At 45.6% G+C, this 14,213-nt stretch overlaps 2 protein-coding genes across 2 annotated transcripts; one reads left to right on the forward strand and one right to left on the reverse strand.

The window, feature by feature from the left end:
- Positions 1-1,541: 1,541 nt before the first annotated feature.
- LOC129838482 (transmembrane protein 229A-like) lies at positions 1,542-4,566 on the forward strand. Its single transcript, XM_055905465.1, has one exon. It carries the CDS (start codon positions 1,827-1,829, stop codon positions 2,847-2,849), a length of 1,023 nt encoding a protein of 340 aa, XP_055761440.1. The 5' UTR covers positions 1,542-1,826; the 3' UTR covers positions 2,850-4,566.
- A 2,234-nt stretch (positions 4,567-6,800) lies between these two features.
- Positions 6,801-9,792, reverse strand: LOC129838727 (hyaluronidase PH-20-like). Its single transcript, XM_055905883.1, has 6 exons — positions 9,574-9,792; positions 9,209-9,375; positions 8,623-9,010; positions 8,285-8,443; positions 7,997-8,086; positions 6,801-7,259 (listed from the first exon to the last, which is right to left on the reverse strand). Exons 1-6 carry the CDS (start codon positions 9,790-9,792, stop codon positions 6,834-6,836), a joined length of 1,449 nt encoding a protein of 482 aa, XP_055761858.1. The 3' UTR covers positions 6,801-6,833.
- Positions 9,793-14,213: the final 4,421 nt, after the last annotated feature.

Raw genomic sequence — 14,213 nt, forward strand, 5'->3', positions numbered from 1 at the left:
GGAGAGAGGAAGAGGCGAAGCGAGAGGGTTTACTCCGCCCAAAATGTGTCCATGAAAATAAGTGAGAAATGTTTGTATGGCGGTCAACGAGAGAGTGTCAAATTTGGTCAACAGAAAATGTAATTGGTAATTTGCTACATGAGGCTTATTTGGTCTAAGATATGTTTTATAATGGTTGGGTTGTTGTTACAAATGCACTGATATAAGTGGACACACGTGGCATTTCGGCAACTTAAAAAAAACAACTTAATCGCAGAGTTTGAAAACCCAGAGGCGGGAATGCTTTGAAACAGACCAAGCAGAGCAGGCCAGGGTTTGGGGTTTGCGAAGTCAATGAGAGAAGTGAAAATGTTTCTTTAGCTGTTCATTTTCTAAATAAATCTAAAGGCACAACCTAGATTCAAGCCAATATCTTAAGTAGTTGAAAATGTCATTACTCCGACCTTGTGAAAGTGACAAACTGACACGTTTTATTTTTTTATCAAAAACTTTATATCGAAGGAGTGCCTTTGCTTTGCACATGCGCAGTTCGGCGCGAAACGACCAATTGACCCGATAACATGTTTTTGCGCATGCGAGTTTAGCTAGCCATTATTTCATTTATTTTTTATTGAACAGTAACATGCAAAACACACAAAAACAGAACAGCCAGAGCGATTCCACAAAGAAATAAGGGGGAAAAAATCATACAAATCCACATTATATCAATTCAAATACAGACATGTAGCGAATACATTTTTAAGACATTTTGTTTTGTGTACGTTTTAATGATTCTAAATAGTTTTCCAAATCAGATTTTAAAAAATAAGAAAAGAGCCTTTTTCTTCATAGATTTTGATTTATGCATGAAAAATTTTCCAAATAAAAGAAAGACATTTATGACGTACTCACGTCCAATTGTGGAATCAGTGTAGTAAAATAATATGTCAAACATAGATATTTCAATGGTTGTATGCATTTTGTTGCCAAGATATAGTTTTACATCAGTCCAGAACACTTCACTATGTAAACAATAACAGAATAAGTGTTCAATAGATTCGGTTTCTAGTTCACAAAAACTGCACTCACTGGTAAGATCAGGTATATATTTAGAAATCAATCTTTTACAGGGTAGAATCTATGGATAATCTTTAAAGGAGACCTCCTTTACTTTATTGGTAACCATAAATTTGTGTGGCGTGAGTCAAGCACGGCACCAGTTTACATCAAACGATGAAGCCCAACAAAATATCACAGAGGGAATAGACATCCTGTAGAAAATATCCCTTAATAAACGATTGTTACATTTCTTATCTAGTAAACCTATGCCATTCACGTGGATATCGCTTACAAAAGGAGTTATTCCAAAATATGCATTATTCTGAAGTAAAGATTTTATCCCACTAGGTATAGCTTTTATAACCGTGTCATATTCCTTGCTTGAAACCTCAAAGTTGTATCTAGGAATATGACATTACCTACACGCGTGATCTGGGATTTCTATTGGAGAAGCAGTTTCTGCATATCTTCATACTGTAGCCCTACTGTATTTGACTTTTGCGCCTGTTGTTCACAAGCGTATCTGCCCTCTCGTTGGCTAGAATGGTCCCATCTGATCTCGCCTCCTCCCACCTACCTTCCATCTTTGAGGACATGTCTGTCTATTGTTAAAGCGGTCACTCGACTATCTTATCAATATAATAGAACATCTTTGCTGTGGCTCAGGCGCTGTCAGGTGCAAAGCCGCTAACGACACCGCGGCAGCTTCGTTAAAAGTACAGAATGTGCCCGGAAAAAAGAACAAGCGCTGCTCTCTGATTCTCTCCGAGGAGAGAGAGAGATCAACCATGGCCAGTTGTCGGAGAGAGAGCCCGCGGAGCCGGGCAGGACTAGGAGGTAGCAGCCTGAGAGCAGCGAGGAAGCCCCGGCAGAAAGATCCATCCAGCGAGGTAGGGGACGCGGGCGAATCAATGACAGATCTACCACAATGGTTGCGGCTTTATTTCTATGGGATGCACGGTATCACTTTGGATATCCTCCTGTCGTCGGTACAGGGGCTTTTGGCTGACAGCGACCCCAAACTGTTCGGTTTTTCCTCCCCGTACCTCTGCATCATGCACTCGGTGACCCATTTCTTGCTGGAAAAAATATATTCGCAAAAGAAGTGCTTTCAAGGACGCACAGTAGTTTTTCACCTTGTTTTCTATCCCTCTGTGTACATCGGGCTGCAGATTCTGATTGGGAATATTAACACGCTGACCGAGCACGTTAGAATAGTCTCTGCCACTCATCTCGTCGTTCACTACCTACTGTCCCTGTACTTCACCCAAGTATTCCACAAGGGGCTTGCGCGGCTGCGCTACCACTGCCCCGGGAAACGGACCATGTCTACCCCGGAAAAGCGCACCCTTGAGCCGCTGCCTAATAACGGTCTGCCCGATGTTGTGCGATTCCTCTTCTTTGGAATGCACGGCTTTCTGGACGAGATCCTGTTTACCTCGATATTCAACCTTGTGGAGAAATCGGACCGGACCATGAGCGGCCACACGTCCCTGTGGTCCTTCCTGATGTACGGAAGCTGCAGCTTCGTGGTAGAGAAACTCTACCTGTATTTGCACTTCAGACGGGGCTGGAGCACCTGGAGGCGGCTCCCCATCTATATCTGCTTCATCTACACCTGGGAGTTCTGTTGGGGGCTGGCGCTGCGGCAGTACGGCGCATGCTCATGGGACTATTCCCACTATCCATTCAACTTCATGGGCCTGATCACGCTCCTCTACCTGCCCGGATGGGTCTGCATCAGTCTCTACCAGGATATTCTGTCCAGCGTTCTGCTGCGCGTGGTGGTGTGTGCCAAAGACGAGGATTGAGGCCAATCAGGGCAGGGCGCTGGCATCAAGGTCTGCCATGTGTCCAGGAAAAAACTGCATTATAGGCCTAGGTCACATCTGATTTAGGGACTATTGATACTAATACAAATAAAGAAGAGGACATTTAAGACCATCAATGGGGTACCCGGACTTAAATAATGTGTATTTCCCCTGTGGAAAGGTGGAATTGATGTAGCTGTTCAGACAGCATCTTTTATCAATGATTCTAACAAATAGCCTGGCAATTTGTGACAGGTAGCCTAAAAGCACAGACATGCCTTGCCTGGCATGTGATTTAGTTTAGTTTATTAATTCGACCATTTAAAAAAAACAAGCACACATAAAACTTAAAAGCCATACATGCACATGAATAAAATCATCGAGGATAACACACAATGAAGTCTGGGACATATTTCCATTGTGGTCCTCTTGAGACAAGATGGATATACTGTGTGATGACACACAGACATGCCTTCTGCTGTGATGACATCTGCAATTTCTAACTTTGATGTAGATGTAACTAGAATATTTTACATTTTACACTTCACTTGCTACAATCCCAGAGCTCTGAACTCATTTCTGCATGGCTGCATTCATGATCACTTAATTGCTTAAATCTTATTACCTTCAAAGAATGCATGACATTTGGAAATAAAATAGGTTCTAAAAAGTTCAAAATGTATGTAGCATGAGATGTAATCGAACCGAATAGAACGGGTGGTGGACCGAATTCATTTCACTGTGAATCTTTTTCTGAACCAAACCTTAACCTTACTGTGTTGGAGTGCCTTTCTGAGCAAACCTACAGACAGCTGGACTGAAGACAAACTGAACTACACTGTGGGACAGTTTCCCCCTAGTCCTGGCTGAACTAAAAAATAAACTCAATGGGGAATTGAAAGAGCTTTTTAGTCTACAACTATAGGCTTAATCTAGGTCATGTAAACAAGCAATGTGTGCCAATCAGACAGACCCTGAGGATCAGCTTTAATCTTCTCCCTTCTTTACATAGGGACATCCCAGCCCCAGGCTTGTTTACCTCACATTTATAAAGCAACAGAGCACCAGTCAGCTTTTTATGGTTTACACTCTATAGGTTGATCTGGAGTGGGCATTATCAGCAGTCAGCAGACCTGGAATCAAATGCTACTTGCAATCTTTCAGGCACTTTCACTGTTTGTTTTAACCTGCCTGGAGTGCGAGACGGGCGGGGTTTGAATGTTTGCGGCGATTCTATTGGCTCCACGCCAGGAAAGCTCAATCAAGCCTAGATAAAGTATTTGAAATGATTTCAAAATAGTATTTGAATCCAAGTCTGGGATCAACCTCCAGGTAGAGAGCCCTTTGCCCTTTGGCATAGATCTTTCTGCCTGTTTTATTTCCTCGTTTGCCATTGTACCACACGGTAAAGTCTCATGTTCTCTCTGAGAGGCCAAACACATACAGTATGTGTGGATACCTGGCACTGTGACTTCATTAGCAATCTGTTCCAACATTATACTCTTTGGAAAGTTTTGAAACGTATAGTTTTTGCTCTTGTACTGATTTTATGATTCTCTAGCATGTTTTTAATGCATTTTACTGCCTGCCTTCGTCAGTCCTGGGGATTCCGTGAAACGATGGTTGGAGGTAACTGAAAGCTGGTAATACTGATGAGTAACACTAGTCCAGGGAGAAAGATCGTATAACATATGTTATTAAAATATTACAACTTTTACACATGTTGATTTTTGACAGATGGTTTTGAATATGGACTGAATGTTTCATGCCGTCAGAGTTTCCCTGTCCTGGGCAAACAAACAATACATTCCAGTCTTCTGGAGACTCACACTGGACTGACTGAAATAACACAATTCTTTTCCTTTTGGTTTGTCATTTCAAAATGGTGGGCTTTTGTTGTGAGCGGTGCAAAAGAACGACGCACACGGTGAATAGGACCAGGAGTTTCTGTCCTGGTTATGTGGTCGGGGAGAATCTCCTGTCCCTGGTTGAAGTTGTTATCTTAACTATATGATCATGTTTCTTTTCAAATGTGAGGTTTGGAAATCATTCATCAACTCTATTTAATAATACACTGCAATCATGCACTACATGGCTCACAATGAGGAAGTAAAACCATGTTTATTTTAGGTTATAAATGAAGAGAGCCAAAAGTATTCTTGCTACTGTATGCCCATGGTGGAATTGAAATGAATCAATCACTGGATGGAAATAGTGTAGCCTGCATACTGTACATTACTTAAATATCAAAGAATTCCATGTTGAACCGCCAAAGGTTGGCCCAGTTCATGTTCATGTTTTCTTGATTGACATTGTGCTCTCACTAAATTGCTTGTATTTACAGGTTGTCTGCGTTTCTCTCAGATCTGCTTCCTTGGAAAGCTGCACAATGTTATAAAAACAAAATGCCTGACCTTTACAGGAAACCGCACCTCAAATATATAAAGTCAACACTGCTCTGTGATTGGATCAAGAGATACTAAATGACTCTTATCTGTGCCTGGTGTCAGATTGATTCTGCATGAGAGGCAGAGATGATGAATCTGGTTCTTCCACCTCTGCACTGATTGTTGTGTGTGTGTGTGTGTGTGTGTGTGTGTGTGTGTGTGTGTGTGTGTGTGTGTGTGTGTGTGTGTGTGTGTGTGTGTGTGTGTGTGTGTGTGTGTGTGTGTGTGTGTGTGTGTGTGTGTGTGCGTGTGCGTGTGTGTGTGTAGACTAGGCTAACCATGGAAAGTTGTCAAGGAGACCATTCAGCGAGGTTGGAGGGGTAAGGTAAGAAGAGCTGTATTGTACATGTTGTACCTGTTATTTATGTTCTCATATATCTAATACCCAGCGACACAGCACCACCAGCCTATCTGATTGGCCATAAACATCTAGGGACAACATTGGCTTATCTAATTGGCCGGATGACTCCCATCATTCACTTCTCCTTCTGGACTCATTATCTCCCTGCAGACTTCCTCTATTTGTTACAACTGTAAAACACTGATACTAACACAGCATTTAGTGTTGCTGTTTACTGCTTCACTGGTTCTCTGAGGTATCACTTCTCTGTTTCCAGTTAAAACACCCTAAAACACCCATACGCTCAAACTTGTGGGCCTAACTTCAGAAGTCTGGCAAAAAAAATCAAGGTCATTCTTTACAGAGTAAAGCAGGCTAACGCTTAAATTCCAAATATCTACAGTAATCTATTTTAATGCTTAATAAGGCTTTGGGCTCTACCGTGGTCCCCGTCCCCCCTCGAGTTTCAAGAAGGGGTGAGGACCAAGGCAGGAGTCATCCACACACACAAGGTTTATTATTATTAGGGCAGGGCAAGGAAAATCTCATATGACACTTTTGGCCATTTACTTTCATTACAGTCGTTCACAATGAGTGGAGAAGAAACTATTAGTACCTCTTGTCAATGTCAATTAATAAAATATTTATAATAGCAGCTGTAATAGGTGCCTGTCTTCACAACATCAACACCGTGAAGGTCAGTAGTGCAATAGACAACCAATGACACTGTAAATACTCACAGAGACAGAGAGTCGCGTTTTTATTTACATATACACTCAAATGATATACAAATAACTACTGGAGACATGTTGTCACATACTAACCATCTCTACTTGCAAAAAACTCTTCTTCGTTCCTGTCGCAACATATCTATTTCCTGCTGAATGAAATCAGTAGACCAGTAAATCAGTATGGAGCTTCATCATTACTGCAGTGTGAACTTTATTAAGGCACATGGAACACCCAGGTTGTACAGTACTGCATGGCACACACTATAGTTTGTCCTTATCCGCAATCAACAACTTTTTAGTCAACATTTCACCCGAAGCCATCATCTGCATGAGACGTCACTTACCTCCGATTAGTATTACTGTATTATTATAAAGGTCAAACAAGAGACTTGTGCCACCTTGTGTATGTTACACAGGACACAGTCCAGTTACACAGGTCAACACTCATGATCCATCCATCTGTGTTTCAGTGTTTTTTCAAGTTCTCTTTAATGGTTGATTGTTCCATATCAGCTATCACTTTATTCAGTGTCTTGGTCTTGTCAGACAGACCCTGCTGCTTCAGTCTAAACACTAGTGCTTTAGACAGGTGTATGGGCAGCTTGGGGGCACATGTCCGTCCTGCATAGCATTGACAGGTGAACCTCCTGGAGAAGAGAGTCAGGTCAGCCAGACTGGGCGTCCCCAGGACCATGTACGTGCCCCTGGCCCGGAGGATACGGAAGTTCTCTGAGGACAGGTGGAGGTAGTGGTCCGACTCATAGTGCTTCCGGACGCAGCGCCCGTTCCCCTGGCACAGGAAGTCGCTGCAGAGCTGGGCGGCGGCTGTCACGTTGGCGACGTAGGGGTTGAGCGTGGTGGTGAGGTACGAGGAAAGAGCCTCACAGGACGCCTGTGGGAAGGGAGGGTGGAGGGAAGAAACAATACATAAAATAAAGTTAAAGTGGATTCATATGTGCTGGAGTTTAAGGTAACATTCTATTCATGGTGAGAATACTTTTTTTCTGTTTTTGTATAGTTTTGTTGCTTAAAACAATATTCTGTGTCTCAAATGGCAACTTATAAATGTCAGTGGTATTGGCTTTCAGTGTGAGTGGGGAGTATCATCTTGAGTGTGTATGTGTGTCAGAAGCCCTGTTTATACCTGGCTCTAGCATGCGTCCTTTGTCCTGATATTGTCTACATTCTGATTTTGCCCACATTTTCAGAACTATGTGAGGCTTTGGTATTAACATGTATTAACATGTGACTCAAATCCGTCCGTTGTGTCCGCATTGTGACCAAATTTCCTGGTCCCTTCTGGTTTCCTGGTCCCTCCCTATATGCATATTTATTTATTTTAAGATACATTTTGATGCCATAAGTTAATGGTGCCACCTGTCAAATATTTTAGAAGGCAGGATAAGGATGATTGAAATGGTTTCACTGTCCAGATCCATGTACACTTGTAAGATATCCAGACACAATGCGTGCCTGACCACCTCTGGAGGTGGTGAGGAAGATCTGATCACAATGCATCTTTTGATTGTCTACATACACCTGTCTGAAAATGTGGGCACAATCAGAATGTGGACAAGATGTGGACAAATGTCAGAACCAGATATAAACAGGGCTAGAGTATCACCTAACCTTGTCATCGTAGTCGGCACTGGCCCCCCACAGCACGGCTCCTGAGGCCCCCACAGCAGCACTCTCCCCGATGGTGCTGACAAGGTCCCCCTGGAGAACATCACACAGTTAACGCAGAGAAGGGTTATTATTACTGTGGTAGGGGGTATGACAGAGGTAACTGCACCTCATGACGACATTTCTCTGACCTCAGATCCTCACCATCCCCCTGTTTCATGTGTTTGGGGGGTAGGGGCTAGAGACTCATTTAGGATTGGTCAAAAGCCTCTGTAAGAAGATATTTCTCACCTGGCTGAGGAAGCGTCTGTTCTGGTCGATGAAGACGGGTCGTGTGTACACGTAGACGGGTGCGGTGTTGGGCCGGGCGGGCAGGGCAGACACCCTCAGCGCCTCCTGGACTCGGTTCCTCACCAAGAGGGCGGCGCTATGCCTGTCCCCTAGAGACGCCTAAAAGAGGCACAACAACCCCATAGGAGTTAGTCTCCTTTACCTACAAACTAGGAAGCAATACATTTTTAGTATAGCCTGCCAGACTACATAGGAGATGGCAAAACGAAAACACATCTGTGGGTAGATGTTAGATTATGAATTAGTCATATCCTGCTCCCCCAAAAAAACATTCTTACCTGCAGGTATATAGAGGGGTAGAGTGCGGAACTAGCCTCCCACAGCCAGAGTAGCTCATCGTTCTGCCCCCTCACCTCCCTGGAACATCTCCCTGTGTATCCCGGCTCCATCCATCCATGGTTATAACAGTTGGGGAACAGGTAGAATCCCCACTGGTAGTTGGGCCTGAGCCGGCTACCCAAAGACAGAGTCTCTGCCATGTAGCTGCGGGCTGCTGCCTGGAACTGCTTCTTGGCTGTAGCCGTGGCCCGCCGAGCTGTGAGTGAGCGGTCCCTCTGGCGGGCATGGGTCACTGATAGGGTCCTGTAGATCCACTTGGAGCCCCAGTTCCTGGCCCACAGGGGGCGCCAGTCCTCCCAGTCGATCACAGCCAGGCCACGGGCCATCCTGGAGGGAGGTGGAGCAGTAAAGTTATACACTTATTATGCACGGTCAGTTTTGGTCAGTTTTGTGTCTCCAACTCTCCCATAACGGTTAAGGTTAGTGTTTGAACATGGTGTGCTAAACATTGATCTGTGCCTAAGGGCAACCTCTACATGGTTAATAATTAAGGTTAGGATTTTGGAGCTGATTCTAGATCAGTACTTGGAGGGGATGTAGTAGTTGATGTCAACACGGGCCTTGGCCAGACTGGCCCTAAGGTTTCCTCTCTGGGGGATGCCTCCGTAGAACTGCTGCCTTGAAGGCAGGTCCACGTGGGGGTAGAGCCCCAGTCGGTCAGTATAGAACAGAGACAGGAACTGACCTGGCACCTAGAAACAGGGAGGAAGGAAACACAGTAACGTTTTTGTTGGGAAAAAGTTATGTCTTGTACTTCTCGCAATAAATCCCCGTTAGGACATTGAAGTATATGATTGTTTCAGGTTTGATGTGTCAAACATTGTTATGGACATCCTTCAATTCAAACATGTTACCAGCTATCCAAGAGGAATGTGTGTATTGTTTCTCACCTTGGCAGGTGTGGCCACGCCTCTGTAGGGGGAGGTGTCCAGGGAGATGTTGTACCTGTTACAGACCAGCTTTGGGATGTTCCAGGTCACTATGAAGGGCTCACGGTCAAATAGAGGGGGAGCAGTGTGGGGGAGAGGATGGGGGGAGGTTTTGGGTAAGGGACGCGTGGTAGAGGGAAGAGGAGCGGTTGTTGTTTTGGGAAGAGAAGGAACAGTCATTCTGGAGAGAGGAGGGGTGGAGGCCTGAAAGAAAGGAAGAGTGGTAGTTTTGGTACGTAGATGGGAAGTTTTGGGGAAGGGACTGGTGGTATGGGGGAGAGGACGAGGAAGAGAAGGGGAGGTTTTGAGTAAGGGAGGGTTGGTCGTTTTGGGGAGACACGGGCAGGAGGTTTTGAGAAGGGGAGGGGTGGTATGAGGAGGTGGAGGAGGGGAGGTTTTGGGGGGGAGTGTGATGGTGGTTGTGAACAGGGGAGCGATGGTGGTGGAGGAAGTATAGAGGGGAGGAACGGGGGAGGACTGAGAGAGAGGAGAGGTGGTGATTTGGAGGAGAGGAGGGATGGTCGTTTTGGGAGGACGGGGGCGGGCGGTTTTCGGGAGATGAGGAGTTGTAGTTTTGGGGAGACGAGGCCGAGAGGTTTTTGGGCGATGAGTGGAGAAGATTTTGGGGAGACGAGGCCGAGAGGTTTTTGGGCGATGAGTGGAGAAGATTTTGGGGAGACGACGGCGATATGTTTTGGTTAGGTGATGGGAGGTATTGGGAAGAGGAGGGACAATGGTTGTGAAGGAAGTGTAGGGGACAGGAGAAGGGGAGAATTGAAAGAGAGAAGGGGTAGTGGTTTTGGGTAAAGGAGGCACAGTGATTTTGGGGAGACGAAGGTGGGATGTTTTGGGAAGACGAGTGGGGGAAATTATGGGGAGATGAGGAAAGGTAGTTTTGGGGGTTTTGGGAGAGGTTTTGGGTAGGGGAATGGTCATATAGGGAGTAGGAGCAGGGGAGGTTATGGGAAGAAGAGGGAAGGTAGTTTTGGGGAGAAGAGGGCGAGAGATTTTGGGGAGACAAGGATGAGAGGTTTTGTGGAGACAAGGGCGAGAGGTTTTGGGGAGATGAGCCAGGGAGGTTTTTGGGAGGGGACTGGCTGTGTCGGGGAGAAGAGAAGGGGATGTTTTGGGGAGACGAGGGCGGTAGGTTTCGGGGGGATGAGTGCGGTAGGCTTTGGGGGGGAGACGGCGGTAAGTTTTGTTTAGGGGAGGCAAGGTATTGAGGACAGGAGGGGGGGAGGTTTTGGGGAAAGGAGGGACAGTTGTTGTGGAGAGGGGAAGTATGGTGGTGGAGGTGGTGAAAGGGAAAGGAGCAGGCGAGGACTGAGAGACAGGAATGATGATTGTTTTCGAGAGAAGTGGACGGGGGGTTTTGAGCAGATGAGTGGGGGAGATTTTGGGGAGACGCAGATGGGAAGTTTTGGGGAGGGGACTGGTCATATAGAGAGGAGGAGGAAGATACGTTTTGGGGAGATGAGGGTGGGAGGGTTTTTGGAGGAGGCGTGTAGTATGGGGGAGTCGAGCGCGAAAAGTTTTGGGTTTGGCACGGGTGGTATGAGGTAGAGTAGCGTGGGAGCTTTTGGGACGAGGAGGAACAGTGTTTTTGGAGAGGAGTGGGATGGTGGCGTAGGGGAGAGGAGCGGGCGAGGACTGAGAGAGAGGAAGGGTTAAGGTGATGAAGGAAGTTTGACGTTGGGGCTGGGGGGATGTGGAAGTGTGGGTGAGAGGAGAGGTGGCAGTAAGTGTAAGAGAAGGGCTGGAGGTTGTTGGAGGTAGGAGGGTAGTGGAGCTGATGACACCCAGGAGAGAGAGGTTGAGGGCGGACAGCAGCAGTACAAAGCCCCTGCTCTTCTGGATGTACCAACCCATCCTTTCTCCTGGGGAGGAGAAACATTCAGCAAAGACACAGACAACAAACTGTCAGTATGAAGTGTACTACGTATAGAACATATATACTGTACAGATTTAGATGGCTGTTTGTCTTAGTCATTTAGAACTTACAGTCATTTAGAACTCACAGTCATTTAGATCTTACAGTCATTTAGAACTTATAGTCATTTAGAACTTACAGTCATTTAGAACTTACAGTCATTTAGAACTTATAGTCATTTAGAACTTACAGTCATTTAGAACTTACAGTCATTTAGAACTTTCATTCTACAGACATTCATTTGTTTCACAGAGGGACTTGTATCATCTTAACAATCTTCTCACAAACATTTTTCAATCCCTTTCCCCATGTCCTTAAATGAACCTCCTTGGCTAAAGGTCGTTGCCATGTCAGAATGCTGGCTATGGCAGCTGAGTGCCAGCCTCAAAGATGCCCACAAAGATGGCTGGCGCCGTATGGAAGAACTGCCATGGAACTGCCATTTGGACAATCACTATCCCTTATCCCTAGCCTGCCAAGAAGAACCCACAGATAGACATCACGACAAGGTAAAAGACAGACGACACGGTACCTGGTCATCCCTTCACATCAGGTCTTAACCACAGCTCCTTGATCTGACGACACTCTCGATCCAACGAAGACACCTTGGCTTTTGGAGAAATGGCTTTCGCACCTCATCGGACCAGACTAAGAAGGTACTGTAAAAACAATCTCCTGGTCTCCTATACAGAGGAGACTAGACCCATTTCCTACACAGACCAACCGGAGAGAGGAGAAAGCTGGGCAGAGCTGTGTATAAGGATGCACCCACCACTGCCTGTTTGTCTATCGAGAATAACTTGTTATGGTCTGCACCAGCCAAGTTGGTCTTGGAGCAAGAGAGGATGAGACACCTGGGTGTGAGGTTGTGGAGCGTGTACTGTTTTAACCTCTGTAATGTAGCAAACAGTCTGGGACCGGGGGCAGGAGCTTGGCCGGAGTAAATACGGATCGTTAAGAGGATCGGCTGGGGCAGCATATGGGACTAGGGCTAGGTTAGGCTGGGGTATGGGGGTTCGGCAGGGGATGGGGGTTCGGCAGGGGATGGGGATTGTGATCGAAAAGGCGATTGGTAAGGGGATCTTGAAGGGGATGAGCTGGGGCTGCATATGGGGTTGGGACTGAGATTGGGACTGGACAGAGCATCACAAACAGCTTATGCTTTGTATTTATAGTAGTATTTCCGAATGCCTTACTCATTCTGATTTGATTGCCTTTACACTGCACTGAAACAAAGCCGCCGTAAAATAGAGGTGTCACATGTCACAGTCAACCGCACATACGTTCCAGGAAATGAAACCTGGGCTGGTTATCGAAGCAGTGTAGCTGTGTAGGACTCTAAATCACTGAGACTTCCTGAACCTGACAGTCTGAGGAAGAGCTTATAACTTTCTATTGTCTGGTTCAGAGCACATTGTGTTGGTCGTCTCCCGCACGCAGCTCGATGGGAACACTGGTTATCTGTGCAGCGCTCCGCTCTGGCCAGACTAGTTGTCTATGCAGACCATCTCACACCTCAGTGACAGGAGAGAGGACTATTACGTAATTGATCCTACACTGAATGTTGCTTAGAGACTCACTAGGAGAAACACTGCTGTAGTCAGGGGTGTCAAACGTGTTTGTGGAACAGACATGTTTTTCCTCCTAGGCCTCCAACGCGACAATGCGATTCAGACACTGAGGAATACATACTTCTTTCAGGCATGGAAAGGGCAAGCTAGGAGAGGGTGGGAGGTATTGCAAGGTCTCTCTGCAGCTTACAGTACATATTGTGAGGTCAAATATAAGGCAGACATACAGGCTGGAGAGTTCACATAGAGCTGAGAAACCATAATAACCCATAAATCATCAGACAAAATGGCCAGGGCTTGAATGCAGAGTTTTGAATGTAGTGTAAGTATTTAATTTAGTTAGTGCAATATGAAATGATAGTAAAACAACAACACACTCATTTTGAAATGAAGAAGGGCTGTACTTTATCGTGATAGGCTAAATTCCTTTGAATCTATTGAGGACATAGCACTGGCAGCACACCTCTGGTTCTCTCTTTTCAACCAATGAACTCTGTGACATATGACCTCTGACCTGGTATTTCTGGCTTAATATAGGATTACAGTCATGGGGCTGGGGAGTGGTCGGCGGTGACGGTGATGGGGGAGGACACGTGCCAGGGCCACAGGCACAGGATGCTGATGGGGGATGGAAGGTGGACGTGGGGAGGTCAGAAATACAATTACATTGTATGATGTTAAAGAGCACATGTCGAACTCATTCCACGGAAGGCCGAGTGTCTGCGGGTTTTCGCTCCTCCCTTGTACTTGATTGATTAATTAAGGTCAGTAATTAGTAAAGAACTCCCCTCGCCTGGTTGTCTTGGTCTTAATTGACAGGAAAAATCAAAAACCCACAGACACTAGGCCCTCCATGGAAGGAGTTTGACACCCCTGTTACAGGGGGTTAATGGATTATTTCACATATTGTTGACATTGTCTTTTGAGAAGACAAAGTCAAATGTACTTTCCAGTACATTTTCAAATCCAACCACAAGATGGTGCTCCTAATATGACATATGAATGGGGTTGTAGAGGCTAAATTGTCCAATATAATTGTCCCAATACAATTTCCATCCTAATCCTTCCGCCATAACGGAGAGAGGTGAAATGTTAGTCTT

This window comes from Salvelinus fontinalis, chromosome 39, assembly GCF_029448725.1.
Source record: "Salvelinus fontinalis isolate EN_2023a chromosome 39, ASM2944872v1, whole genome shotgun sequence".
Lineage (NCBI taxonomy): Eukaryota > Metazoa > Chordata > Actinopteri > Salmoniformes > Salmonidae > Salvelinus > Salvelinus fontinalis.